This window comes from Fonsecaea pedrosoi (assembly GCF_000835455.1).
Source record: "Fonsecaea pedrosoi CBS 271.37 unplaced genomic scaffold supercont1.3, whole genome shotgun sequence".
Classification (NCBI taxonomy): Eukaryota; Fungi; Ascomycota; class Eurotiomycetes; order Chaetothyriales; family Herpotrichiellaceae; genus Fonsecaea; species Fonsecaea pedrosoi.
The window spans coordinates 1373103-1400956 of NW_013550613.1; the positions used below are offsets into that span (position 1 = coordinate 1373103).

Consider the following 27854-nt stretch of genomic DNA (forward strand, 5'->3'; position numbering starts at 1 on the left):
CTCCTGGGCACTAAACTAAAAGTCGCTCCGACATCGGCATGGATCTGTTCTTAATGCTTTCGGTCCCAAAGGTTCGACAGCATAATCTTCCTTACGGATTACCACCATATGGCTTTGTCTGAGATAAGCGTTGCTGTCGTCGGCTTAGGTGTGCGTCCTTTCCTGGCCTGCAAATATAAATTAACATATTACTCCCCATAGGGGCCTTTGGGCTTGTTGCGCTCAAGAACCTGAGGGAGGAAGGGTTCAATGCGACCGGATTTGACCGAAATTTGTACGTGGGCGGTCTCTGGCAATTCACCGAGAAAGATCAAACATCGGTCCTAGAGTGTAAACAACCCCTTTTGGGACACTCAATGCTACAGGATGCGCTGACAGTCATCGAAGCTACAACTGTGAATATCTCGAAAGAGAGGGTGGGCTCCCAATGCTCATAGGAGAGCAAATGTTCCCGTTCACTTACCGTTACTAGGGCTGCTTCACGGATTTTCCGTTTCCAAAAGGCAAGCATCGGCGTTGTCATAATCGTTATTCATCACAGTTGAATGGCTAATCAACACTACTGCTTGCGGGTGGACTAACACATCCCAGATATAAGTTCCCATGCCTCTGCGGCAGATGTCCAGAAGTACCTTGCCGATTATGCGGCTCATTTCGAGCTTCTGCCCTACATACAGCTGGGAGCGACCGTGTTGAGCGTGACCAGAGATGACCAAAGTAAGAAATGGGTGTTGCATGTCGTTGGTGCCGACGGAGCGAGCAGTCTGCTCTCGTTTGCTAAAGTTGTGGTGGCCACCGGGACTAACAACAGACCTGTGGTACCAACTCTGAAGGGCCAAGAGTTGTATAAAGGGCAAATTCTACACTCTTGGAGTTTCAAAAGGCCAGTGTTTGCTGGCTGCAATCCTTGGGCATGTATTGACACCGATCCACTAGGCCCTCTGACTACCAGGGTAAACGAGTGATGGTTGTTGGCATAGGCAATTCCGCGGCGGACACTGCCACATCGCTGGTGGGGATTGCGAAAAAGATTTTGCTGTCCCACCGGCATGGCGCGTACATAGTCAGTGCTTCTCAGGAGTTTCACGCAGATCATCAGACTCACGTCGACCTAGTTACCCAGGTCACAGCCCGACGGACAACCACTCGACCACAGCCTTACGTACAGAAAAACGAGAGTGTCACTAGCGATCCAGCGGTATCTCCCGCGACAGTGGGAGGCCATGAGTAACAACATGCTGGGCCAGATCCAGAATGCGGCATTTAAACTGAAACCTGAATGGCGCATCAACCCCGCACCTTCCTTCGTCCATAGTGTACCAACGGTAACGGATACCCTAATTCCAGCGTTGGAGAAGGGAGAGATTGAGTCTGTTGAGATGGCCAAAGAAATCGCCGGTGATTTTTCCGTGGAATTGGCGGACGGGGAGGTTGTAGAAGTCGACACGATCATATGGTGCACTGGGTATCATGTTGACTACAGCATCGTTGGCGACCTTGATCCCACGCTCGAGACAAGGCACACAGACGTCTCAGACAGGGCCTTGGAAATGGTGCCACCCCTATTGACAGCAAGCTCAGCCTCCAAACCAACCCGATTCGAACCACCGATTCCCAGACTGTATCAAAATCTCCTCTCGCTCACTCACCCGGATTCCCTCGCTTTCCTCGGCACAGCAGCAATTCCATCGGCCGCGTTCCAAATTTACGACCTCGCCACTATGGCTATTGCGCAATTATGGAAGCCAGGTGATTCTTCGCCGTCGCTCCCTTCCCGCCATGAAATGATCACTTGGGTTCGAGGCCACCTCGCCTGGGCAAACGCCATCTTGGCTCGGGGGGCCTTCAACACTCGTATGGTATATGCACCTGACTGGAATGATTGGCTTGATGAAACGTCAGGCTGTCGAGTGAATGAGCACTTGGGCTACGGGCGCAAAGGTTGGGCGTTCTGGTGGAACGACAGAAAATTCTGCAACGCCCTCATGGATGGGATTTACAGTCCGCATGTCTATCGATTGTTCGACAGCAACGGCCGCCGGAAGGTATGGGCTGGCGCAAAAGAGGCGATCATCAGCGTTCATGAGGAAGCTAAACGGAGACGCAAAGAGCACATGTAGCGTAGATGACGTGGCGAGTTCATAGAGAGGTTCCCCCCTTGGGTTGAGAAATTCGACATAGCTACAGTACATTAAATTTAATATACCACTTACTACTCGCTGCCCCATTTCCAAACATGTCGACGGCCAACCTGCCCTCTATGCCGACGTGAACGAGAAGGTACTTGGCAGATGTCCTACCTGATAGGTCACGGGCATTTAGATCACCGGCTGACGAGGCTGAAGCTCGCTCCCAAGAAATGGCGATTCGCGTCATCCTCATGGCATATGACCGCCTAGCCGTTATCAGCCTCCCGACACGAAACGGCAGATTTCTCCATGACTAATCCCACGCCGCAACAGAAGACTGAAGCAGTTGCTTGTTCCTCCGAAAATTCCTTTGCGACCAATACAACGGTCGTCTCAACACCTAGAATCACGCGGGGCCAAGCAAGGCTTGCATTCGAGGACTGCACGCCGCCTAATACACTTCCTAGCTTGGGGAACCTGTATGCTGACCCGGGTTGCCGAGGAATTTTCGGTCGCTGCAGGTGGATTGGGGTGGAGGACGCCTTGAACGATTCTGGAATTGTCCCTCGTCAATGCGCAGTGCGTGCTGAATCTGCATAGCTATGCTATTTCCTTCCCAAGTTGGAAAACTGCGGCGCTTCCAGAGTGCACGGCGTGGAATCTGTGCGATTTCGAATCGGTGATGGGATGCCGTCGTGATCAACCCGACGACTGAGACACCACAAAAGACCGATAAGCATTTCAGCTGAGCACCGTTTTACGACATACAGAGGTCGTCGGCCGGCGAGACCCTGTCCATCACCTTTCCGTTGTAAGTCACGCGATTTTCTGCATGGCCGTCCCTGGATTGGTGGAGCAAAGCTGTCAAGCGCCCCTGGTTGACCAGGGGTGTCGACGTGTGCATGGCTTTCGGAGACATTAATTCTGTCCATCTCGGAAACTTTTCTCTCCCGTGGGTTTCGCCACTTTACGCGAGGATGAGGACCTGAAGAGCTATATCTATGCTATACTTGAGCAAGGAACTGAATATCTGTAAGATTTGTACTTTCCAAGGAGATACAAACCAGATCCGCACAAGGCTTTTACGTTCTATCGCAAACATGAGCCAGACTGTCCTGCATTGTGAGATGAATGGTCCGGATATGCAGATAGCACCATAGGACTAACAATTCCGCAGCTACCGGCGAATCCTGGAAGGAACTTGCCAACAAGAAACATGGCCTGAAAGCGGGAGACACCGTGCAAACCATGATTGCTCGCATGAACGAGACCTTACCCTTTGCGACTACAAAAGGCATATTCGACAATGGATGCGGCACCGGCACCATCATAACGCATATCCTCGATACTTTTGGCTGCGAGATACCTGATTCGGCGAGAATCATCGCCGCAGATTTCAGCGTGCACATGCTGGAAGTGTTGGCTGAAACAAAGCGGGCCAGAGTCTCGATGGAGAAAAACGGCTGGGATCGGCTGGAGTTGCACAACCTCGATGCCCACGATCTGTCGAACATCCCTGACGGCTCGATATCCCATGTCACCGGTGGACATCTCTATTTCTTGCTTTCGGATGCTCGTAAGGCGCTGCTGGAGACCCGTCGGATTTTGGAGTCGGACGGTACGCTGGCGCTGTCCAGTGGAAAGGGCGGCCAACACCTAGATGCGCTCCAGGATGCGGTTGAACACGTCAGACCAGGAACTCATTTGAGACTAACTCGTGAGCCTTGGGCCTCGGAAGAGGGTGTTAGAAAGGAATTGGAGGCGACCGGGTTCGTGGATGTCGAGACTTTTTTGCTCGAGTCGGAGGTCCAATACAAGGACCATCTTGACTTCGCGGAGACGCTGTTGCTGATGCCAGTCATGAAGAATGCTACTGATGGCTATGGCGAAGATGAGAGGAAACGCTTGCTCGACCAGGTGGTGGAGAATCTGTGCGGCATGAATCCCGCTGCCCCAGGGATGCTCAAAGGCACAGGGATCATTGCACTCGCACGCAAGATTTAAGGTCTCATATCTCTTATATGCAAAGATATCATTGGTCTGAATCGTGTCGAGACATGGGCAGGGCACCTCGGAGGGGCTCGAGGAATAGACTGAGGCACTCGATGCAGGCCTCACCTGTGTCAACACTCTCTCAAACGCCCATCGGCGCAGGCGGCACATGGCGCCTTGCACACCGCAGAGGCTATTATGCTGTTCAACGAAGCCCCAAAGAACTATTTGTCCTTGTCTGCCGGAATGCTGTACCTAGGTGTGGGACCCATAAGTCGGTCCACTTTTACTTCATATAGTATAGACTTAGGCTAGCCTTACTCCCCTTTATAAGACCTTCGTAGACCGTGAATCGGAGAGGGTAACACTAGGATTTCGCCTTGCATACCTATATCCTAAAGTTCACCTTTATTAGTAAAGCCTAGTACGGCCCTTAGGCGGGCGAAGAACTTACTCCTCCTAGAGGACGGTCATCCGGGCGTAGTTCAGCTTAGTCCCAGATTTAATAGGTTGACTGACCGGATCGCCATTTGAATCGGCGTTCGCAATCGGCTCCCAGCCGTTCTCCGCCGCTTCATCAAAGAATTCCGCCGCGGTTTTCTTTCTCTTCGGCATTAGGGAAACGGGGAGCAGGGCGGGAAGCACCGGAGAGGGGACGAGCGCCTGGAGGGAAGGAAAAGCAGACGACCGGAGAGGGAGGGTCAAAGCACGACGGAACGCGAGGAAGGTGCGTTCAGGTAGTCAGAAGAGCGAAAAGACGCAGTTATTTGCACGGCAAGCAGAGGGAGGGCAAGGGAAAATGTGAGGACTGAGAGGACAAGAAGGTAAGGGAAAGGAAGAAAGGAAGAGAAGCATTGTCCTACAGAACTGTGGGAGGGAGGCTCAGTCGACCCCGTCCAGCAACATAGCAGGGCATCCTCTTAGGGATTCCCCCTTTCATCAGGGCCGAAACGGGCCTTCGTAGACGTGGTCGGCAAAGTTACCACGAGGCTGGATGTGTGCGACATTGGCGCCTATAAGACTGGAGCCCAAACGGGAGCCTCCCTGGTATCCCTGGCAGGCGAAAGAGTACGGCAGGAGTGGGCCAGAGCCGCGAGGGAGCATGAAGCAGCACGGGGGAGCAGAAAGGAGTGGAAGGGGAGGGCCAAAGAGAGGAAGGGAGCAGAAGAGAGTAGAGGGAGCGAATCGACTAAATAGTCGTTAGCGCGAGAGTAAAGCGGCGAGAGATGAGTCAGCGAAACACGCATGGGCGTCGACTGTTCGGGGATGATATGTATATATTATATCATCCCCAAACTGTGCTCTGTCCCTTGCCATTTTCATTCAGAAAGGGAGCGAGGCCGCTTTACTCGGGCACGTGACGGATGCTCGGCCAAGCATGGGAGCGTCGTGGGAGCCACAGTAGAGTAGGAGGGAGCGCGCCCGAGCACTGGACGAGCAGTCAGGAGCTTCTCTAGTGCCTGTTCTCAGAAGCCAGTTCGGGCTCAGGGGCTTCTTCGATCATGAGCCCTATACCACGATGCTCAGCGGCGAATCTGAATCTCTCTAAAGTCCATTTCCGCTTCTAAACCTGAGCGCCCACTCTCGGTTATTGTTGCCGAGCACCGTGAGGCACTTTTCGGGCCACCCTGCTCCTTCCCCCCGGGGCACTGAACACGTACGGAAAACTCCGCTCCCACAGCCAGAAATTGATTCAGATAATAATTTCCATGCCCAAAATTCGTCTCAAATCCAATTAAATTGATTGCCTTGGTGGTCTAGGTAAGATTTTCCGTCTCCACGTTCTTTGATTCAAGCTAACTTTCCGAAAGTCGGTTATGACGTCGGTCTCATAAATGGTTTATGATCCCGTGTAACACGCGGGGGGCTATCCGAAGGTCACGAGTTCGATTCTCGTCCGAGGCATATTCCTTTTTTTTTGCCGCTTACTATGATGCCTGCTTTCTGTCATCTGAGATCTCATCAATATAGCAATTTCCAAAAGTTTTAGGTAAGGAGAGGTGGTAGTGAGACTACTACCTACATACAGAAGCGCATAACTTAGGTAAGATCCACCCCTTACCTATTTCTATACACACTAAACCCTAGTGACCTGATCGGTCGGTTGATCTGAGATTTCTCAAGGTGCGCACACTGTGATTCTAGGGTCACTGGGAATTGCATTGCAGCCGGAAGGCCTGTTAGACTTGAATAGACTAGCTACGTATAGTTTCGATACTAGCGTCGTAGGCGACGATTGTTCGGGGATATTATATATATTTAATATATAGATGGCTAGTTTCAAGGGGGTGGAATCAAATCCAGCCCCTCGACGGTCAACTTGAACGCGTCCGGGCGTGCATAATGGCCCGTGGCATCAAAATCCAAGTGTCCCCTCTCACAATCGTCAAAGTCGACCTCCGTCCATAGGAGCTCGTTGTCCTTCTCCCATACCGGGCCAGCGATGGTCTGGCCTAGCGGGTTAACGATGCAGGCGCCGCCTCGGGTGACGTAGTCCTCACCGTCAGGGAGTGTAGAGGGAGTGGTGGTGTTGTTGTTCACTTCCTGTTGGGACGATTCGAGGGGTTTGCTTTCGTCGATCGGAGAGTCTTTGCAGCGCCATGCAATCTCGTGATTTTCTTCCGTCCGGGTCATGGACAGCCTTCGGCCACCACTGCTCACTGAGTGGTGATGTGAAGAAGCAGTCCCGTTAACCAATGTCTCCGACTCGGGCTTTGGCTGCTTCGCCAACCACTCGCTTGGATTGCCCGTGACCCAACCAGGCAAGTCCTTCTTCTTCATGCATTGGTTGGTGCTGAGAACGAAACAACGGCCCTCTCCAGCAACAGTCTTCATCAGCGGTTCCCACGTATCCCTCGCATCAGCTGTAGGCGCCAGCCATAGGTTCACACCCTGGCTGTAGAGACTGTACCGTAACAGGGGCATGAAATTCTCCCAGCATATCGCACATCCCATGACCACTCGGATTCCCTTGATGGTCGTAGCCACCGCTTTCAGTGTCGAAGGTTGGCCCTGCGCCCACACCAGCCGTTCCGACCCCGTAGGCATGATTTTCCTTCTCTTGCCTATGATACCTCTCTTTGGGTCGACGTATACTGCCGCACAATACAGACTGCCTCCTGCCTTTTCGATGAGTCCAGTCACGACGAAGACGCCGGTCTCTCTTGCAACCTCTTCGAGAAACTCTCGGGTTCCATCCCCTCTCCGACCGGTCTCCTTGTTCACTGGCAGCTTTCTGTCCGTCCAGTCATCCCCAGCCCCCGACGGTGTATCGCCCAAGTCAACTGCAGATTTTGTGTAGGCAAGAAACTGATCACGACCTGCGGCTGTCCGTGCGCCGATCGCTGCGCCAAATGAACACGTTCTCGGATACCCCCCCAGGTAGGCTTCAGGGAAGAGAAGAATGGACACGCCTTTCTGCGCGGCCGACTGGGTGGTCTCACGAAGGGCGGACAAGGTCTCTTGCAGGGACGAGAGAGTCCGGGATTGGGATACCCCGATTTTGAGTAGCCGAGGCATTACGACGAGAGGAAAGGTTTTGACACAAGAGTTGGGAAACAGGCGAGCTGAGATAGAGGTCGGTGTCAGCTCATTGTAGGACAGACAATCACAATATTTGAAAGCAGAATCGAAAATGTAACAGAAGGCCGCACGGAACGGAGTAGTGCGACATCAAAAGACCTTGGGATCTATTGCGGGGGAAGATGCGCAGTGACGCCTCTGGAGAAACGCAGTAGTTGTTACTTGCCCTTTTGGGGGTTCGTTAGCCGAGCTGGTTCTCCCTGGAGGAAAGTCAACCGACCACGAGGCTCCCCCTAAATCCAATCAGCCTCGGGGGGGCTTGTTCCTTGTGTGTTTTGGCAGAACCCTGGGTGGTAGGGTGTCGAGAGACACGAAGAGAGCTGCAACCTGTCAGTCAGTTGCTGCGACAATCCCCGATCAGCAATGGTCCACTCCCTAAGACGCCTCGAGATTTGGGACCATCAAATGCGTCCCTGACTTTGTCATCTTGACGGTTGAGATCGACAGATCCCGAACCTCTCAGCTCAGAGAAGGACATACTTCAGTGGCGGCCTCAACAAAACTACGTCGTTACGTTTCAATGTCCCGAGAATGCGGTCACTGTGCGACAGCCTTGTTTCAGGGGTTTCGAATTTGCGACAATGGTTCGAGGGAAGCAGGCCACACGCCCACGACGCTCAAGCACAGGTGACGCATCCTCCGATGAAGAGGTGCGAAGGATGCACTGCTGAAAAGGAGGCAAGAATCTCGCCTGGTATATAGCACGGAGAGATATAAGGTCACGATCATATCCTTACTGTCAACTGCGCGAAGCTCTTCGACACGCACATGAATCTTTCGACCTCCAACACCTGGTCATCCTCAAGATTTACCCAGCGATCAGTATCGGAACACTCTCCACCCAGAAGATGAAGACTCAGATCTTGCTTGCGTTGTTGCCGTTCATGGCCAGCATGGCAAATACCAGCCCTGTTGCGGAACCCCTGCTATTGGCACCTGGAGGTATGTGTATCACTTGCCGCTCAGAATGCCTGATAGGCCGGAGACTCATTCTAACTAGTGCTGAACAACCTCGCCGAAAGAGGTGGCATCCTCGGTAACCTCCTCGGTCCGTTTGAGGCTGACACTGGACTCCTCCTTACCGGCCTGGGTGTTTACGGTGTTAGCGTCGCGAACACAACCCTTGGGGGCCTTGTCGTCCAAGTTACCGAGACACTGGGGATTTTCATCTGACAAGTCTTTGTTCGGGTTGCTGGAGGAGGAGGGGGGGTTTGCGGGGGATTCATGGCATGGTGGATTGTGGCCATTTTCTGGATAAGTGGTCGGGCCGTCTTCCGTTAGAAAAGGGGCACGGAGTCTTTTTTGTCTTTGTCATCTACAATCACAACATCGACATCGAATTGTGGACATTATTGACCCGGAAATTCGTCCTAGGGACCGGCCTGTTGAGCCGATCCTGTTTCTGGAGGTGGGCACCAGTGGTATTTTCATTGGACCTACCGAGTATTCTCTTCGGGTTTTACGGAAGTCTGTCTTCTTTTCTCTTTGACGGAGGGAAACGTCCATCACCAAAAAAATGTTCGGCCATCAAACACCGTCCCGTCTTTCCCTTTCTCAAGCCCCAGGTCCAAGGTTTTTGTTTTTTACCTACGTACCTTGTCAAGCCTGTACGGACCAATCTTCGATCGCGGTAGACCTCCTCCTCGTTCTGTCCACCCCACATCTCCCCGGGAGTCGTGGAAGGATGGACCAATCTCACCGTCGCCGACAGGCGCTTCAGGACCCGAAGTCGGCATGACCCCGCATTTCCACCAGAGACTCTCGTGCCCACTAACCACATAACCACCAACCATCAACGATCAACCACCAAGGCGAGTACAAGGTCCAGCAACAAGTCTGTCCGGAATCAGAGGCAAGTACCAAGTACGAGTCATGAATAATGGCACAGTCCTTCTCGGAAGACCACCCTCAGCGAGTGAGTGGGGTTTGAACTTGCACTTGGAGTTTGGGACCGGGGGCCAGGACAGGGGTGTTTACTACTACTCGTACTCGTAGGTCCTCGTAGCTCTTCGTAGTGAAAAACGGGCAGGCGTCCGTTCTCATTCTCGTTCTCCTTCTTCCTTGTCCATCGCCTTCCTTGGGTCTTTTTTTTTCTCTTCTTGCTTATTCGTTGGTCATTACCTACCTACGTAGGGGGGGGGGGGGGGGGGTGCGTTCCAGAGTGGAGACAGCTGATGATGACGATGAGGATTCGAGGATGATTTCGAGGATGAGGTTGATAATGATAATGCCGTGGAACTTGGTGGAGCTGCACCGAGGTTACGAGTATTCTTACGACTAGTAAGGAAGTCTCTTGATTCGGTCCCCACGAATTGCAAACGTAACAGGCACATCCTCACGTTTGTATGTATGTACGTTCTAGTATTATTTCATTCGTAGAGGCTGAAGGGTGGCTGGACAGACATGGCATATCGAGGACACCCCCATCCTTCTCGTCTCGTAGGTATCATGATCATGACATTTGGCTTTACAATAATTGGTCTGGCACGAACACGGATACGGGCAAACCGTCCAGATATCGGGGGAACTTCTACACAGGGTGGGTCACGGAACAATAGGCTAGGTTAGCTGGGTGGGAGAGTGGGCAAAGAAGATTCCGACTTGCATTGTTTCGCAATCCAGTAGTGGTGCCAGCGCTGGGAGGGAATAGTAGTAAAAGTAGTGTCGGAGATAGCGTTGCATGCATGGCAATGGTGCACAGATCCAAGTCAATGATGGACAACGCAGCAAACAAGCCTCTGGAAGTATTGACCCCATGAATTCCATTGTCAGTATAGAACTTGAAAATAGTACGAAAATTGCCATTCTCGAGACAATGGATTCCTTTTTGGGTTCTCATTGTTCGTCCCACACAGGACTGCCCTTCATTTTTGCCAGGCCGTAAACTAGGAAAAACGGTCTCATCCTGCTCTTGCTCGGGTTCTTCTCAGTTGAGAGAACACCACGTAAATCGTACAGAAACACCAACCAATCCCTTCCCGTGGATAGCGTACTGTGCATCCTCATGACAAAGGAAAGTACTAGAAAAAACTCCTAAGCGTAACCGCTGGCATAACAGGTGTTAAAACAGCTGCGCACACAGAATCGTAATGGAAATTCGTCATGAGGCCGAAAGAATCGCCTCTGGCCCAAGAGATCAACGACATAAAGAGATAGCTTGGTGAACTTTTGACGCAAAGTTGCCGGCGCGGTGTCATGACCTAGTTACCCAACCTCAAAAACTGGTGGGTGACGACTTGCTCGGTTTGTGTGCGCTTGACTGACTCGACAGGAGATTCAACAATGTCGGTTGGCAGAGCAGGTTCTTCAGCGGCCGAGTTGGATTCGGCAGAGGCGCTGGAGCTGGATCGTCGGGTCTTTTGAAGTACAGGGACTACTGCTTCGTCGCTGGTGGCATTCTCGACGGTGATGGGAGAGGTCACATGGACGCGGTGAGCGGCAGGGATGAGGGTGAGGAACTTATTAGTGAGGGCGGACATTTTGTAGAAGCGACTGGTCTGCGATGTTCCAAGGAATGGAATGTGTAGATGGTTGGGAGCTGGTGGTTGAAGGACTCAAGAAGTTCAAGGTCGAATGATGCAAGTAAAGAGTGTTGTGATGTGCTTTATGTGAGTTCTTTGTTTTCCAATATGACGCAACGACGACTTTGTTAAAGTTGCCTCGGGACACCGGATATCACGCGTGCGGGCTTTTGCTTAGATTATGTCCGCAGAAGCTGATTGATACCACGTGTGGCGTCAATAGATTGGAAATCAGTGCGTGCCCGTGATTCCTCAGGTTTTTCAGGATGGCAAGAAGTGGATTTGACAGATTGGGAACTTCCTGGTCGGAAGGAAAGAGAAGAGTGCGGGTGCTTCCTGGGCTCGGGCGCCTTTCTTATACTCGTAGACTTCCCCTCTCCCACAATTCCACAACAACGATTCCGAGATTTAGTTCACGAAGGCACTAGTCAATGCAGCGTTTGGCCAGGGGTTGACCTTACCGTTCTCGCCGTGAACAATGTCGAGGGCGAATTGAAAGGCCGTCGATCGCGGATAAAACCGGTAGCATGCTGGGGGAGTGCTTGGACGTGTCTCGATGGGCATCATCATGGTCGAGGTTTCCAACTTGGACATGGACATCGTCAGTGGTGGGTCCGTTCCAAGCTAATGTAAGCCCGGGAATGACCGTGGTTAACCTCGGTTAGTGTGGCATGATAATCAGGCCCCGAGCAACGCCTGTGTAACGCACGCTGATGACGGAGAATTTCTCGAAGCCAGTTATGCGTGGTTCTGATGCATTGAAACACCCTTCAAATGGTTGACTCCCACTTGGGTTTGTCAGTGTGACGGTAAAGCGGTGTCATGGCCATTGGTAACGGGGCGTCCAGCCGGGCCTTAGGCGGCAGCTCACTCGAATTGTGGCGGCACGTGGTGTGTGGCGACCCAAAGGCTGGATTGGACTCCCACACTACCTGAATGTGATACGAGACACACCGTGCCAATGGCTTTGGGGGAGTGCAGCATCTCAAGGTCCCACGGAAAGCAACGGAAAGGCGATAAGGTTCTTTCTGAGATTGCCTCCGGACATTCTTTTGTGGGCAATGTACTGAGTACAGAAGGGGGAATTGTTTTGCTTCCTTCAGTCCGAGAGGGAGTACCCGGGGCTCGGAAATGTGTTTCCGGCAAAGAAGTGGGCTTACCTTGACCTTGGCACGTGCAGCAGCGTTTCAGGTGTCATCGAGAGCATACACGGACACCGTTCTCTCGATACATTGACGTGACGATGAAAGATTGACGAGGAATGAAGAGGATGAAGTTGATGAAGAAGGCGGTGAAAGAGTCACAGGGAAAAAGCCGCAATGTGCGGGGCTTGGCATGGACTCGCGAGTCTCGCTGCGGCCCTTGGCAGCTAAAGCAGCACCAGCTTCTCAAGTACCTTTCTCAACCTCATCACATCACCACAACATATCACACATGACTATTAACCACATCATCCCCTTGCCAGACCTACCTACAAGTCAATCTCCCGGGCCACCACATCCTCCGAATCCTAAAAAGAGCGGTCAAGACAAGAGACGGCTGGCGAGGCGAAAGATATGGACAATCTCCACATGTTTCTAGGAGAACACTTCTCTACTCCGTTGAGGTTCCGAGACCCCCTCGAGCCTTGATGCGTGTAGTTTACCCTATGCGGAAACCTACCCTACCCACATACATCTAGTCACTACAGAGACACGCCAGGGTGGGGAGGAGACATGGATTTCATGGTCTTGTTCTATGGATGCATGTACCCACGTACTCTACCCTGAGCGCCTGGAGCACGCCTCTCCTGAGTGCCTCCTCATAGGGCGCACCTACGCTGCGTACTGGAGGACGCCTGTCCGGTGTACCAAGGACTTCCGACCCTGAGTGCCTAGGATACGCCTGGCCTAAATGCCTGTGAGGTGCATAACTTGAGATACCAATCAGATCAACAAGGGACCAAATAATACGATCCACGACTGATCTGCGCGGAAAACTTACAGTCCTCCTGTTCTGGTCACCGACACCTCGCTGATCATCTGGGCATATTTTTTGGTGTGGGCTCGTCCTCGTACATCTCTAGCCTTAACTTGTCCGTAGCAGTAGACTCTTATGGTCGCGATAGAATTCAAATCAGCTTGTGTGCTGCAGTATCTGATGGCGATCTGGTCTAGTCCATGGGCTGTCTACAAGTCCTCAGAGTAAGGCTGCAGAAATGTCTTTTCCATCCTGGTCAAAGTGTCAACAATGCCAAGCCTCGCCACAGTGGAAAGCCTCGTAGTTGTTACCTTTCATCCTTGGTATCCTTGATGTCCTCACCTCCTCCTTCGACGTTCAGACCCCTGAAGATGCTACAAGATGTCTGTGGATATCGGATGGGAGAAGATCACTTCGGGCCCCGATGGCGCCGCCCTCGCCGAGAAGATTCGCGCTTTCGTCCATGACAAGTTCCAGCAGATTCCTCTTCCCCGCTTCATCAATGCCGTCCATGTCCATTCATTCGAGCTGGGATCAGTCTGTCCTGAAATCGAGATCAAGGACATCTGTAATCCGCTCCCTGACTTCTACGAAGATGAAGAGGATGAGGAGGAGGAGGTAGGCGGCGACCAAGATGCGCACGAATCTGCGCCTGGGTCTGCGCAGAACGAGCGGGCCGAGACCACGAACCGCTATCAGCCGCAGGACCCTGCCTCGTCTTCTCAGCATTCACGCTCGATGCCGCGACCGTCCAACATAGTTACGGGCTCGGGGTTTGCTCACTTCAATTCCTCGACTGCAGTTAGAGACGGTCTCAGTTCAGGCGACGAGGCTTTTGCTATGGGGCCTTTCCCAAGAAGTACCACCCCTGGCATCCCAGGCGGCACATCTAATCTCAGCTACTTCCATTTCCCTGGAGGCGGCCTCTCTGGGACTCAGACTCCGTTGGCCGCAGTTGCAAGTGGGACACCTTTCAGCCCTCGATCTTGGTCGTACGATCCGTCTCATAATTTCGCTCTGCCGCATCAGATGCCTATTCATGGATCAACGCACATGAAGCCAGTGAGTCAAGACGTAACAGGACAAGACGATCCATCTACGCGACCTTCCACCGCAAACAGTATCTCGTCTCCGCGTGATTCAGAATCCGGAATCTCATCACCTCGATTGCCTCATCGAGCACAGCCTGTCGGCGATAGCGGCCTGGACGATGCTACGCTCGATGCATTGACGCCTTTGTCGGCATCTAGGCTTCAGAGCAGGCAGGCGTCAGATTTGCAAGTGGTGGCAAGAGTCAAGTATTCTGGAGACGTACGCATGACTCTAACGGCCGAAATTCTACTTGACTATCCAATGCCGAGCTTTGTTGGAATTCCCCTCAAGCTAGCCATCACCGGTTTGACATTTGATGGGGTCGCTATCGTGGCTTGGGTTAAGAAAAAGATGCACTTTTGCTTTCTCGATTCTGAAGACGCCGCTGCACTGGTCGGAGAAAGCGTGGCAAATGAGCAACGTAAGAAAGCAGGTAGCACGACAGGTTCAGGGACCGGTCTGCCAGGGCCACTGCAGGAAATCCACGTGGAGAGTGAGATTGGACGACAGGAGGAGGGCAAACAAGCACTCAAAAACGTGGGAAAGGTGGAAAAGTTCGTTCTAGAACAAGTTAGGAAGATCTTTGAGGAAGAATTCGTCTTTCCCAGTTATTGGACCTTTTTGGTATGACATTACGGTGAGGTTGTTGGCATTTTGCGACCAACCAGACTGTCTTTCAGGGTATGATCCATGGACGACTGATGACTGATTGACCGCAATGAAACGCACTCAATGTTTCGGGAGCCTCCCATCAAACCGGGAATCCAACCTTGATCAACACGAAAGGATCTTGCCCAAAACCGGTCGCACTCAAGGGGAATTAACCTCATGACGGCCACGTCACGGGTTGCATCTTCCGGCCTTGTGTGGCTGCAACGATGGGTGCCGAGCGTGCAACCAGGAATCAGGCGATCAAAACCTTGGTCATCCGCGTTTTGGGCCGGTCAGGTACGCAACCAATAGCGACACGGCGGCACCATCGGACCCCTGTCAAGATCTGGTACAGCGGCCTCGGTTCGTGCCACGTTCCTCGACGGGGCTGATATTGCACGTAAAAGAATCCCTGTAACGAAGATCTAAGTTTGAACTTTTGTTGTCCATGGGCAAATGAGCATCAGACGACTTTGGGGGATGATGGTTGCCTTCTGTATGGGCAGGCAAGGCAGGGTGAGGGAGGTCCAAGCTGAGCAGCTATATCAAACATTTGGCTGGGAAATGACGTCGCCATCTTTTTCCGAGAAAGACATAAAGTCTCGAGCATATCTGGACATCGATTTAATTCTCAATTCTCAATCCTCATCCCATCTCAACTCGTCTCATCCCAACTCAATTCAACTTAACTCAACTAGCTCAGCTCAGCTCAAGTCTTCGTTTCGCGACCATCTGTAACAATGCAGCGTCTTCAACAATTTATTCGACGCGTCGGCACTGGAGAGTCTTCCGCCGCCCCTCAAGTCCAGGCTGCGATTGAGCCGACTTCAGCTCTGGCAGGAGGCTCAAGTCTACAGATCGCGTTACAAAACCAGACCACATCCAACACTGTCTACGCCTATGTCACAGGTCAAGCGATCGACCGTGGCAACGCCTTGTTTCTCCTCTCCGCGGATGGGAGAACCCCTTTCTATCCCAGCTCTCCGGGTGCGGTCGGCTCGTCGATCCCACAAAATTGTGCGATTCCCCTCGGAGCTCCGGGACACATAACGACGGTGACAATACCCCATATCGCCGGTGGTCGCATTTGGTTCTCGATAGATGCGCCTTTGAAATTCCTGCTCAACCCAGGGCCCGCGCTGGTCGAGCCATCCGTCACCAATCCGTCCGATCCCAATGCCAACACCAATTGGGGCTTTGCCGAGTTCACATTCAATAGCGACCAACTGTACGCCAACATCAGCTACGTCGATTTCGTCGGCCCACCCATCGCCTTGACCCTCACAACCCAAGGGGGCGCCACCCAGCATGTCTCGGGGATGCCTGCTAACGGCCTGGACCAAGTCTGCAACGGTCTCCGCGCCCAGAACGCCGCCGACGGCAAGGGCTGGGATAAACTGATTGTCACCCACAATGGGCGGAACCTGCGTGCGCTGTCGCCGAACCAAGGGATGGTGACCAACCCTTCGTTGTTTGCAAACTACTTTGACGGCTACGTCAACCGAGTTTGGCAGAAGTTTGCTTCTCAATCCATGTCCATTGACACCCAAGCCTCGTTCGGCACCGTCTCGGCAAAGGTCAACAACAACAACGGCACCCTCAACTTTGGCGGATCGAGCTTCGCGAAACCGTCGACCCGCGACATCTTCACCTGCTCGACCGGACCGTTCGCGACGGGCGCCAACGCCCAAACCAACGCCATCATCCCCCGACTGGCGGCGGCCTTCAACCGCTCGACCCTGCTCGTTTCCAACTCTTTCCCGGCCCCTCAAAGCATGTACTACAAGGACCCCACCACGAACCACTACTCCCGGATCGTGCACTCTCTCAACCTGGACGGGAAGGGCTATGCTTTCCCCTATGACGATGTCCAGCCGAGCGGCGGCGCCGACCAGAGTGGTGAGGTGCACGCCGGCGACCCCAAGTTGTTCACCGTCACTGTGGGAGGGACGCACGCGACCGTGAAGCCACCGCCGAAAAAGGATCTGTGAGTGATGACGACAACGTGCGCGACTGAGATTGGGGGAGACAGGGCAAGAATGCAATGATGACGACGGCAATGATGGGGAGGTATACAATTGTCCGGTGGAATTTTGGATTTTGGATTTTGGATGTTGTTTGGTTGAGACGATTTACGACATGCTTGGATAGGATACGCTTTGGGTTCCTTGACGACATGATATGGCTTTGTTTTGGGGGAATGATTCTGGCCAGGCTTGGAAACGTACTGTGAGGAAAGGAACGGTCGCTTTTTTTTTCTTTCTTGTGGAGGATCTTGTTTGTTTGTTTGTTGGTTTTAGATTTGCACTTTCATATCACATCACGGATGGATAGATTTAGTTAGTACTCTAGTAGAAGAACGTTTGTGTTTTTTTTTTTCCATCATTGTTTTATTTGTTGGTGCGAGTCTCCAGCTATTCAGGAATATCTTGATATCTTGTTTCGTTGTTGCCCTCGTTTAGTTCGCCCACTTCACCCGCTAACCCATTCTCTTCTATGACCGATCATGGATCTTTCTTTGGTTTTTTTTTTTTGTTTCTTTTTTTTCTTTTTTTGGCCATCCATCTGTGTTATCCAATGTATCCTGGAAAACGAAAAACGAAACGAAACGAGTGAAGCCTCTTCTTGCCTTAGACTTTCTTGCTGCATTTATTTTCTAGCTCTTGCACCCCCGTGGCTCGTCTCCGCCGATGACACTTTGTCTGCATTTCCCCCCTGCAAAACCGAGTTTCGATCCGGCCTCGCCCGACCGATTCTATCTATCTCTCGGCCCATGGCCGCTTGGTTGTTTTGCTAGAGGATCTGAGTAAATACGAAGAAGCCAACAAGAAAGTTCGTACTCTGTGCCATCTGTGCCATCTTGTTGTGAGTGTGAGAACTTGATTGCTTGCTTGGTCGGATGGATGGAAGGAAGGAAGAAAATCTGGTGGCCGTCGTGTGCCGCTGGGCAAAGTATTCGGGTAACGCCCCCTCTTAACAGGGTGTTAGGGCAACAAGGAGGCGGCGTGTATCGCATTTTGTGCGATCCGTGGACCTTCGAGATGCGGTTGGTTTCGGTATTGTGGTTCCGTCATATATGACCTCTGTCTTTTTGTGGTTCGTTGGGGCGAACGCAGCAAAAGAGGGGGGGGGGGGGGGGGGCGGGGGATTTGGCTCCAGACTCGGAACAAGGGCAACAAGGTGGAAGCGAAAAGAGACAGGAGGACAGGGTGGTAAGAAGGCAGGCCAGGCAGGCAGGCAGGGATGGTCGGGTCAAGGTCGGGGGATGGAGGACGTCGTAGGATACTTTTCCGATGTCTGTGTTGTAAGTTGATCACTCTCCGAGATACGCATGCTCCATCACCCCCCCGCCGACCTCCGAAGAGCATTGCATGGAGAAACAAAACGGATTCCCAGGATCGACCGCAATAGGGACAAAGCGTGTGAAATCTGGCGGCCGAGGAGGGGGAGGGGGATACCGACAGACCGGACGTGATGCGTAGCTAGGATGGCGAGAAATCAAACATTCTCGCCGCGCGATTTTCCTTGGAACGCGTCTTCTGTGAATGTGGGTTTGAAATCGTTAGTTGAGGCCAAAAAAAAAAATGGGATGGGAAGAAAATGGAACAAGGACATACTGCACTTGTCGAGGACACACTTTGACAGCTTTGTGTGCTTGTATATGTGTGTAAACGAGTGATTGTCCCAATTGACCAGATCATCTGCTTTGGAGTGTCCCAGCAGAAAAGGTCGGTCGTCCGTCCGCGCACGACAAAGTGCATACCAACCCTGCCCAGACCGGCAACCGGGCTTCCTTTGGTCTTCTCGTGTCAGACGACCTTTTCGACCGGTCCGCAGATCATCAGGAGCGGGTGAGACTCGCAAGAGGAGGCCTCTCGTGGGTATTGTCACACCGTCGCACTATGGAATCCGGGAAATCGAGATAGGTGACCGGGTTAGGGTGTAGAACAGTCACCGCATATATGTATATATATATGGGATTTGTGGTAGATTGGGATCTTTACCGTAGGATCGAAAATCTCCGAGTGTGCCCATCTGCCGGAAAATCATCTGCTGGAAATTCTGGGATCCCTGTATGCCGTATGATTATTTCCGAGTAAGACGTGGTGGTGGCTTGTCGGGAGGCATCGCGATTGAGTGGGACCAGCGTTCCCCAGAGGAGAGTCCTCCTTCAGAGTGGGTGAAGTCGAATAGAGTAGAGTCGGTTCCAAAATGGTGACCTGGGTGTGCAATCTCCTATTGATCGCGGTGCACAATCTTCTTGCTCGTGCGGCGATTGTACACTAGAGGGGACTCTGTGACTGAGCTGAAATGTGTCCGAAAATGGAAGTCTTTTTCCGTCGGGGTCCGCAACTTCAAGGGTGGTTGGTCAGGATTCGAAAAAGACAAGTCCTGGTTCGTGGATGAGCTGATAGGGGGAGGTCGCAAGGGCATGCTCATGGCTGTGAGGAAACTGGGAATACCGCACCCGAAGGAAAAGAGGCGAAGCAGGAAGGTATAAGTATATATATAGAGAGAGAAGGAAGCAGAATCTGGGAAGAGAGGAAGCAGGGAGGGTTTAAGTACCTTGGAACCCGTACCAGCACGACTAGATGATGAGGTGAACCAGATGTCCAAGTAAAGAGGTAGTTTTGGTGAGCTTCACCTGCGTATCCATCTGCATCTGCGCGCTCTGAGCCGCCGTGGCATGTATTGATTGGTATATATCCTTCATCAACAGATCAAAAAGTCAGGCAAGGGCCAATCAGTAAAAAAACTCAGCAAAACTCCATCGTTGTCATTCTGGCCATGTGTTTGCTTCCCCCTTCTTATCCAATGAAGACACCGCAACGAATGTGATGTGGCCAGCGACAGAGGCTCTGGTTGTGGGCAAGATGGATGAAACGAAATGACGATATGACGGGAACCATCTTGACCCCAATTAGCATCCACACTGGAGCGATCACTCGGCACTCGTGTCAATCGTGACAGCAAACGCTCAGTGTAAACAACCAACAGGACTTGAAGCGCCGTCCGAGCCTCGCCAGGCAGCATCCGTCGAGAGGCGTCATGTTCTCAATCAGTCCACCTACCTCCTCACCGCTTCTCACTTCCACAGTCTTGCTCATCTTACTATGCTCTAGCTCTCTTGTTTCTTCTGGGGCTTGCCTCTGCAGCACTGACAGTGACAACCCGCGAGTATCCAATCGCTTTAAAGATTGTATGCGCAATCATTTTGGCCACAACCGGAGGAATGGCTTTGCAAACTGTTTCGTACTGCTCTTCTCTTGAACCGAGAAATCGCAATTCATCGGGAATGCCTTGTACACGGGCGAGCTCGCGGACAGTTACCCGGTCTTGTCGGACTATGGCTACGCGTCAGCCGGCCAGCCAATCGTGCGTGAAGTGTAAGCAAAACTTACCTGGATGGATCCACTGTTTCTGATCGTTGAACAGGGAGAAAGGGATAGTGCCGGCTATTGAGATGGTCTCGGCGTCAGACGCAACGCGAATGCCTGTGTAGTGATTGTAGACATGGCTAACCGTGGACGCTTCGGCTTCAGAGCCCTCCACGGCTGGACGCACGCACACAAACCCAGTATTCGAATCAGTCCCAACGCGAGGATTCTTAAAAGCCAAGTCTTCAATCAAGCTGCCAATTGTGCTAGGCTGTTCAGATCTCGTAGTATAGCGGTCAAACTTCCAGGATAGAGGCACGCCGAAGGGCGATGCTACGACTGCAAGAATGCTCCGTTCTTGCGGGAGTCCATAATCTCTTAGTGAGATCACCATCGAGTGGACGGCAAATCCCCGCTCGAGAAGTCCGAGACGCGTACTGGAGAATCTCACAACTGCTGATGGATGGCAAACAGCCAGAGGCAATAACATGACGACGAAATCGGGTTTCAATACCTCTACAGCCTTGTCAACACCGTCGAGGGGTTTGAGAAACTGGAGCACCGTCGGCATCTGATGATTCTGCATGTCTAGTCTGAAGCATTGATGTTCCGGCGCGAAGAGAAGCACCTTTGGAGGCGCGGGATTGGGTTGCGGTGGCGGTAGGAGCCTCCCAGAGTCGAAGTCCTTCAACACATTGCAAATCGTACCGTCAAAGCAGGTAGCCACGAGGTGTCGGTTCTAGAATCGTTAGTCTCTCGCACATGGGTTTCTGTCACACGACTCGGACTCGTACCCGCCATGTATGGTGTTTTGATTCGTCTAGCCCAAACGCTGCCTGAATCTTGAAGCCCCTCCCTGCAAATCCTTCTGAAACACCCAAGACAGAGGGACTTAGGTCAAATGCTACCGGCACAACGTCACTGCGAAGGCTGGGTCTCTCCCGATGATAACCATCATGCAGCAAGAGATGGGATGCCAATGGTGTTGTCGTGGTAACACCACCATCTGTAGATGCCTTGGACACGGCAAACCGACAGAAGAGTCTTTGGGGGTCCATGTCTAGTAGCATGTCAGCGAGATTAGAGACGCAGACCCGCTAGACAAACCTGGATGATGCCGGGAAATATGACTGATGCCAGTGCTCACCCGCTGTGCAGACCGAATATCGTCAAGGTAAATGGTCTCTGCATCCTGTGACGTTCGCATCTTGTCAAAGTTACTAAAGTGCAAAACCACTTCTTGATCAACCAATGCTGGGTTTCCAATCTCTCTAGGCTGCTCATATGGAAGGATAGAGCTGAGGGCCGAGTATTTGGTAACAAGGAAGAAATATCTCCTTTCCGAGGGGACATTGATACCCTGTGAGATATTGTGAACAAAGATGACCTGTTCGCCTTCTTCGCCTTCCAATTGGATGCGGTAGTAGTGGTCTTTCTCGAAAGTAATATTCAGGCCTTCGGAGAGAAGTGCAAAAAGGAACGTTACATCCAACTGCAGGCATCAGTCAGTCTTCTCGAACCACATCAGACGTTAGGTTATAGGTAGAGATATACCTGAGAAGACTCCCGTGGCGCCGAAGAAAAGCCTGACTGGAGGTATTGTTGATGCCACGCCAGCCAATCTTGTTCATCTTTGTGCAGTCTCGTTGTCTCCAATGAATTAACCTTTGGACGACCGACAAGGTTAGGGGCCCATGGATGGACCTGTTGATGGTCGCGTGGAGGGACTCTTGACTCCTGACCAGAAGCACTATCATCTTCCGATGTGTCGGATTTTAAGCAGGGTTCTGGTTTCAAGTCCAAGTCTGTGTCTATGTTCATGTCCGCGTCCGAGACCTCATCGATTGAGGTTGGCGGCAGTCCGAAAAAGGATGGTGCCTCCGCTCTTGATACCATCGGAAAATAAACCTCACTGGGATCCAAGCCATCAAATATGACTTCAGAATGAGCTTGCGACACTGTTCGAGTCGGGCAATCGCAGAGGCCCTCTGCTTGTTCGGGTTGTCCAGAGGCTTGACGGGGCTCTGAGAACCTGACTCCTGAAGGATGTGTTAGAACTGCCAACACAGAAAATGAATGGGACTTTACCGGCCACATTCAAGACCTCTGTCTTTCTTTGTCGACATGAGCGCTCTTTGTGGAGGGTGACCCAGTAGTGGATATTGGACCCATATCTTAACATGAAAGCTCCACTCTCGTTGCCAGTCCATTCCACCTTTAGCTTCCTGCCCCCATTCGCGCTGCTCATTTTGATAGCCCGCGGCATTTTTCGGAGATACTCCACAGCTTGTCGTCGAAGACGCGCGGCGGTTACCGGGGTCAGTTCGAGCTGCTCGCGGATTTCGTCGAAAGCGGCCTCTAGCAGATCCTGGACGACATGGTCGCAGAAGAAGGCACTTTCGTCAGTCATCTGTTGTCCAGCAACTTGAAAGAACTCGCAACTGGATTCTTGGTGTACGCGGACAACGTCGAGCCACTTTGCATGTATTTGCAGCAGAGCTTGATCACTCGAGTAGAGAAGGTCGATGTCGGTGTTAGCTCCGTCGACAAACTCAATTCGGATGTTTCCCATCCTTGGGTCCTGAGCGAATGAGCCATTCAATGCGTGGATGATGCTGAGGCTAAATATGTCCATGTCCGGCTTTATGGGTTGTGATGTCCCGAACAAGTGATCTCTCTCCTCGAGGGGCGTCCTCATCAGAGGCGGCTCTTGTCTGAGGATCGTCCAGAGTTTCTTCCCTAGCTTCAAGGGTTGTTTTTTGAGCTCTGTCAAGATTATGTCCTCCTGAGGAAGGGGTCAGCTTTTCGCAGATTGACACATCTAACCATGTTACTCACATCTGTGGTGGCGTTCTGTCGAGACGCATCTCTTTCCGAGTAGAAGAATGCATCTGGCTGGGACTCTTTCAGGCGTCTGCAGATGCTCTGTGCCGTCAATCGAGATATGAACTTGTAGGAATGTTCGACATCGGCTGCTGCTTCATCCTCGGCGAATAGTTTGACGAAGGCATCGATGACCGAATCTCCCTTTAGCTGAATAGCCTGCGTCCAGATACTAGCCAAGGCTTTAGCCTCTTCACGTGGGCTTGCCATCCGTTGTCGGTCCCGATTGATGATGCCTTCGTAGAAATTATAGCCGAAGCAAAGGCCTTCGTCATTCTGCGCATCGTCAGAGGTCTGAGACACGAGAAGCCCATGGAGGTAAATGCGACCACGAAAGCGAGGATCGAGTATGAGGTCTCCCGTGGTGGTGCGAACAATCCCGCCGGATTCAGGAGTATCCAGATCGATAGAGACCTCCATCCACTTTCGGAAGTCTTCCTCTGAGACCTTCTGAGAGCCTCCTCTATCTCTGGACTTCCCTATCTTTACCGTCATGTCTTCCCAGATGTAAGGGGTGAGGCCTCGTTGGGTATCGCCTGCCATTACGCGTCTTTTGTATTCCTCTCGCTGCTCGCGGACCAACTTGGGTCCCGGTTCACTCAAGACGCAACAAAGGCTCGGGCGAGTCCCTCGAAAGCTGAAGTTCCAGCAGAAAGAGTTTGTCTCAAATCTGACGGAATGACCATTGCGTCGCATCACAAGCGCAGCCAGCTTGAATCCTTCACCGTGACCTCCGGCCAGTGCCTTCTTACCCCGCTTACTGGTCTCACCCAGGTCCAGATGTTTCCGATCAAGTTTGGCTCTGAAATTCGTCAGCTCTAGACTGCCCTGCTTGGCCTGAAATCTGATGTAGCCAAGCGGACGTCCTCTCCTTGAGGCCATACTGGCGGTGGTATTGTCAGATACTGTGATGTGGATCTCCTCGTCATCGTTCCTGACAAAAATGGGTTTTATCGAATGAGGATCGACTCCGAATGACTCAATAATGCCATCCTTCCTGCGCCATGTCAGAGACTCAAACAACTAGAAGCCACAAGCACGGCATGATTTCCCTACCAGTTTTGGTAGAACTCTCTGAAGGCATCTCTGGGACCCCACCCGGGTGTGAAAGTCTTGGTCAGGCCTAGATGGTGGACGCCAGGTTTTAGCACGTCACGATCGTCACGATCATTGAACTGAGGTTCTGAGGTGTAGAAACCCCCTCCATCCTCATTATCTTCGAACTGAGAGTGTGAGGTGTGGAATTCCTCTCCATCGTCCTCGAACTTCATATTGAACTTCACTGGCGAAAGCACACCGAAGGCGTAGTAGACGACAGTGGAAGAGGTGTAGATTTGACAGATAACTCAAGGTGGAGTCAGGAGAGCTCGGACGAGGGAGAAAAGTGCGTAGATAAGTTTCCTGATGTAGTTGTGAACAGGCTTCAAGAGAAGAGTTCGAGGCTCAAGAGGTCCTGGTATTGAAACACGTGGCTGGACGTTGGTAAGAAAAGTTTAGGCGAGCGCAGTTTGAAAGAGAGGTGAGAGCGAGTGCGGAGTGCTTAAGATAATTTCGTGGCAGTCTTCAATCAGCGCCTCGTTCGAGTGTAATCCACGCTGCTGCGAGGCTGGAGAGGCGGAATTGCACGACGAAGTGCGTGTCGGGGGTAACGGCAGAGGTTTTTCGCAGTGTTGCATTCACCCAGCCGTGGGCGTCGTCCCTAATCTTGTCAGCCTACAGAAGGTCTTCTCAATCGTGGTTCCAGCAGAATCAGACGAGGCTGGTCGAGGTACGATGTAGAAGAAGCATTTTCTTGAGGGTTACTGGCACCAGGAGGGGTGGCTCTTTTTCGGGATGCGTGAAGAGGTTTCGAGGTTGAAGGCAGTGTGTGAAGAGAAAATGAGTCCTCTCTCTCTCTCTCTCTAACAGGGCGCACTGTCTCTCACAATAGGCAACAATGGTCAGTGGGTCACACATAGCGCAGTTTACTGGTTTGACGCCGGAAAGTTTTCTGCTCCCCGCCGCCTCCACATGCTGAGCAAGGTTCCAACGACTTCGGAACAGATGTTCCGCGAGTTGTGGACAATAATAAAACAGTCAGCAACTCGGCTGACTTAGCGTCCGTGACTAAAACTGGCTGCAGCCCCCGCCCGGTTGTGTTGATCAATACGGATTGGCGTCTCTCACTCTCCCTTTACTCTCACAGCCTCGTGGTGAGGGTTGGACACGAAAATGGTCCCGGCTTGAGGGTATATGAAGTCCAACATCTCCTCTCTCTGTATGCCAGGTCTCAAACCCGACACTATCTCGACTTCAACACCTGTGCATTTTTTTTGTCTGTCCTAACGCTAACGCTCTGACCATATAGGTGTCCACCGCCTGATGTCACCAGAATCACAACCTCCACACCCCGCCCCACGCAGGGCGCATCAAAAGTCACGCACAGGATGTAAGAACTGTAAGCAGAGAAAAGTCAAAGTAAAGTCCCCGAAAAGACATCATGTCCATTCTGTTCTCACCGGTTTTGACACGCTTGACTGGACAGTGTGACGAGAAACGCCCGGTCTGTGACAAGTGCGTCATCCACTATGCCAACATCCAACAGTGTGACTACGGGGATCAGAGTTCCTCGGCAGGCGAACCAACGACTTCGAAAAGACCTGCTACAGAGGAGCCGAAGAGTACGCCGAGGAGGGTTCCCATCCTGCCCAAAGCTCGCCTGCAAGATGGAAATGCCGGCCCTCTCGCCCTGTCCAGGTCGGGATCGTCGAGATTCGACCCCTTCACACAGCATCCTCCGTCTCTGGAGCCGGACATAAGTCTCCTGATGGGGACGTGTGAGTGGAATTCATTTCCTCCAGAATAACCTCACCAGTATGCTAACTATAGGGCCACATCCCTGCAAGACTTCTCGTCCCACATCTTCAATGTCTTCCCCTACTACCCCACGCCGACTCTCAACCCGGTGCTGGAATTCTTCGCGCCCTTGATAACAAAGGACACGACCTTGTTTCACGTCACCCTGCTTGTCAGCGCCTTTCGGTTGGAGCAGCACTTGCCGCCAAAAGAACGTGTGAGGTGCATACGGCTCTCCAAGATCTGCATGGACCTGATACAGAATAGGATCAACGAGCCCTTCCCGGGCTGTGTCTCTGACGAGACGTTGGCGGCCGTTGCGGGAGTTGCAGTCGTTGAGGTATGTCTAGTTCTACGCACGAAGTGAGAGCGCTTGTGCGTCTGGAAATGGAGAGACTAACAGGTCTGGCAGCACGAAAAAGGCAGTCTGCGTCTCTCTCGCATTCATGTGTCAGGCCTGAAACAAATGCTCGAGGTCCGAGGCGGGCTAGAGTCAATTCGCATGTCAAACCCGACTATTGCAAACATGCTGTTCTGGTGAGTTACCCATCGAAATCCGACCACCTGTCATCTATGGACACTGATGGTTCATATCCAGCATGTTCGTCGCCACAGCTGATGTCGATTTCCCGTCGTGCGATGCACGGGCAGTCGTACAGCGGCCTCTATGGTTCTACCAGAGCCTCCACGCCACCCATGACCTCCGCAGCACTGACGTAGATGGCTTGAACCCGAGCCCACTCGATTTCCATGCCCATGGTGTTTTGGCAGAGTACGCAGAGCTCATGCTGAACATCCGTATGCTCGCCACGACTTACCAGACAGCCCAGGACTGTAGCTCGGCCACGGAATACCAGGGGGTATTGACCTTTCTGTGCGCGACTTTGCAGCGACTGCTCACCCTCCCGGTCCCGGACCTGCTGATGGGCAGCTACGAGAGGACCATCACGGCAGCGTGTCGTCACGCCCTGATAATCCACGTCTTCGCCCAATGGTGTGGGCACCAGCCCGACCCCTCTCTCCTGGTGAGCACGGCCCAGCATGACCTGCTAGCCACACTGCGGCCCCTGACCGAACGAGGCGGGGTAAGATCAAACCTGCTGCTGTGGCTCCTGTCCGTCGGCGGCACCTGTCCCTGCGGCCCAGCACAGCGCAAATGGTTCGTGAGCCAGCTCGCAGACACGGCGGCGGACCTGGGGATCCATTCCTGGGAGGGCATGAAGGCCAGTCTCAAACAGGTCATATGGCATGAGCACCAGGATGACAGACAGCACAGAGACCTGTGGAACCAGGTGGTCGAACTTAGAGAGGGGGGAACGCTCCACTCGCCGCAGATGGTCTATCGAGTGCCTCCTGGGGAGTAAATGCCGTTGGAGATCCGAATCGAACCTCTGTTAAATGGTGACTTTCGTCTCCGGTTGAAAGCCACGACTAAAGTAAAGTGGTCAGCACCAGGACACAAAGAAAGCATGTCATGTCGATCCTCAAGTCATCAACCATTCCGGGCGAGGTAACGACACACCACACCCTGCTGGGACCTTCTCAGGCACCCGGCAGCACATGCTTTCAAGATCAGTTTGCGGAATGTGTCCCATGACCATTCAGGAGTTAGAAGTGGGATTGAAACCCGCGTAACTTTACCGGGGACCCTGTCAAATGATCTAGTGTCTGAGGATCTGGTATCTGGGCTTTCTCGGGTATATACTTTGAGCAAAGATGGGTTCACTATCACATGCCACCAATCAATATAAAACCAACACCCCCGGTCGGTCAAAGCGGGCTTACATTGCCAATTCGCCACTGCAGGGGTGTCTCCCAGTATCCCTTTTGCC

The 27854-nt window shown here is 52.4% G+C and overlaps 9 protein-coding genes across 9 annotated transcripts; 6 read left to right on the forward strand and 3 right to left on the reverse strand.

Annotated features, from left to right (window-relative positions):
* Nucleotides 1-108: 108 nt before the first annotated feature.
* Nucleotides 109-2120, forward strand: Z517_04387 (uncharacterized protein; the record flags this gene model as incomplete). Its single annotated transcript, XM_013429716.1, has 7 exons — nt 109-148; nt 202-330; nt 388-416; nt 473-515; nt 592-889; nt 937-1063; nt 1116-2120. 7 exons carry the CDS (start codon nt 109-111, stop codon nt 2118-2120), a joined length of 1671 nt encoding a protein of 556 aa, XP_013285170.1.
* A 1109-nt stretch (nt 2121-3229) lies between these two features.
* Nucleotides 3230-4133, forward strand: Z517_04388 (uncharacterized protein; the record flags this gene model as incomplete). The annotated part of the gene is made up of 2 exons (XM_013429717.1): nt 3230-3251; nt 3307-4133. The coding sequence occupies 2 exons, from the start codon at nt 3230-3232 to the stop codon at nt 4131-4133; spliced, it is 849 nt and encodes a 282-aa protein (XP_013285171.1).
* Nucleotides 4134-6401: 2268 nt separating this feature from the next.
* On the reverse strand, nt 6402-7640 carry Z517_04389 (uncharacterized protein; the record flags this gene model as incomplete). Its single annotated transcript, XM_013429718.1, has 1 exon — nt 6402-7640. The coding sequence occupies one exon, from the start codon at nt 7638-7640 to the stop codon at nt 6402-6404; it is 1239 nt and encodes a 412-aa protein (XP_013285172.1).
* A 956-nt stretch (nt 7641-8596) lies between these two features.
* Nucleotides 8597-8876, forward strand: Z517_04390 (uncharacterized protein; the record flags this gene model as incomplete). The annotated part of the gene is made up of 2 exons (XM_013429719.1): nt 8597-8645; nt 8704-8876. The coding sequence occupies 2 exons, from the start codon at nt 8597-8599 to the stop codon at nt 8874-8876; spliced, it is 222 nt and encodes a 73-aa protein (XP_013285173.1).
* A 2027-nt stretch (nt 8877-10903) lies between these two features.
* Nucleotides 10904-11182, reverse strand: Z517_04391 (uncharacterized protein; the record flags this gene model as incomplete). Its single annotated transcript, XM_013429720.1, has 1 exon — nt 10904-11182. The coding sequence occupies one exon, from the start codon at nt 11180-11182 to the stop codon at nt 10904-10906; it is 279 nt and encodes a 92-aa protein (XP_013285174.1).
* A 2382-nt stretch (nt 11183-13564) lies between these two features.
* Z517_04392 (uncharacterized protein) lies at nt 13565-14905 on the forward strand (the record flags this gene model as incomplete). The annotated part of the gene is made up of 1 exon (XM_013429721.1): nt 13565-14905. One exon carries the CDS (start codon nt 13565-13567, stop codon nt 14903-14905), a length of 1341 nt encoding a protein of 446 aa, XP_013285175.1.
* A 761-nt stretch (nt 14906-15666) lies between these two features.
* Nucleotides 15667-16917, forward strand: Z517_04393 (uncharacterized protein; the record flags this gene model as incomplete). The annotated part of the gene is made up of 1 exon (XM_013429722.1): nt 15667-16917. One exon carries the CDS (start codon nt 15667-15669, stop codon nt 16915-16917), a length of 1251 nt encoding a protein of 416 aa, XP_013285176.1.
* A 3121-nt stretch (nt 16918-20038) lies between these two features.
* On the reverse strand, nt 20039-24458 carry Z517_04394 (uncharacterized protein; the record flags this gene model as incomplete). The annotated part of the gene is made up of 8 exons (XM_013429723.1): nt 20039-20271; nt 20329-21043; nt 21099-21401; nt 21452-21796; nt 21859-22343; nt 22393-23089; nt 23143-24184; nt 24244-24458. The coding sequence occupies 8 exons, from the start codon at nt 24456-24458 to the stop codon at nt 20039-20041; spliced, it is 4035 nt and encodes a 1344-aa protein (XP_013285177.1).
* A 1208-nt stretch (nt 24459-25666) lies between these two features.
* Nucleotides 25667-27386, forward strand: Z517_04395 (uncharacterized protein; the record flags this gene model as incomplete). Its single annotated transcript, XM_013429724.1, has 4 exons — nt 25667-26003; nt 26073-26362; nt 26435-26559; nt 26621-27386. The coding sequence occupies 4 exons, from the start codon at nt 25667-25669 to the stop codon at nt 27384-27386; spliced, it is 1518 nt and encodes a 505-aa protein (XP_013285178.1).
* Between the last annotated feature and the right edge of the window lie 468 nt (nt 27387-27854).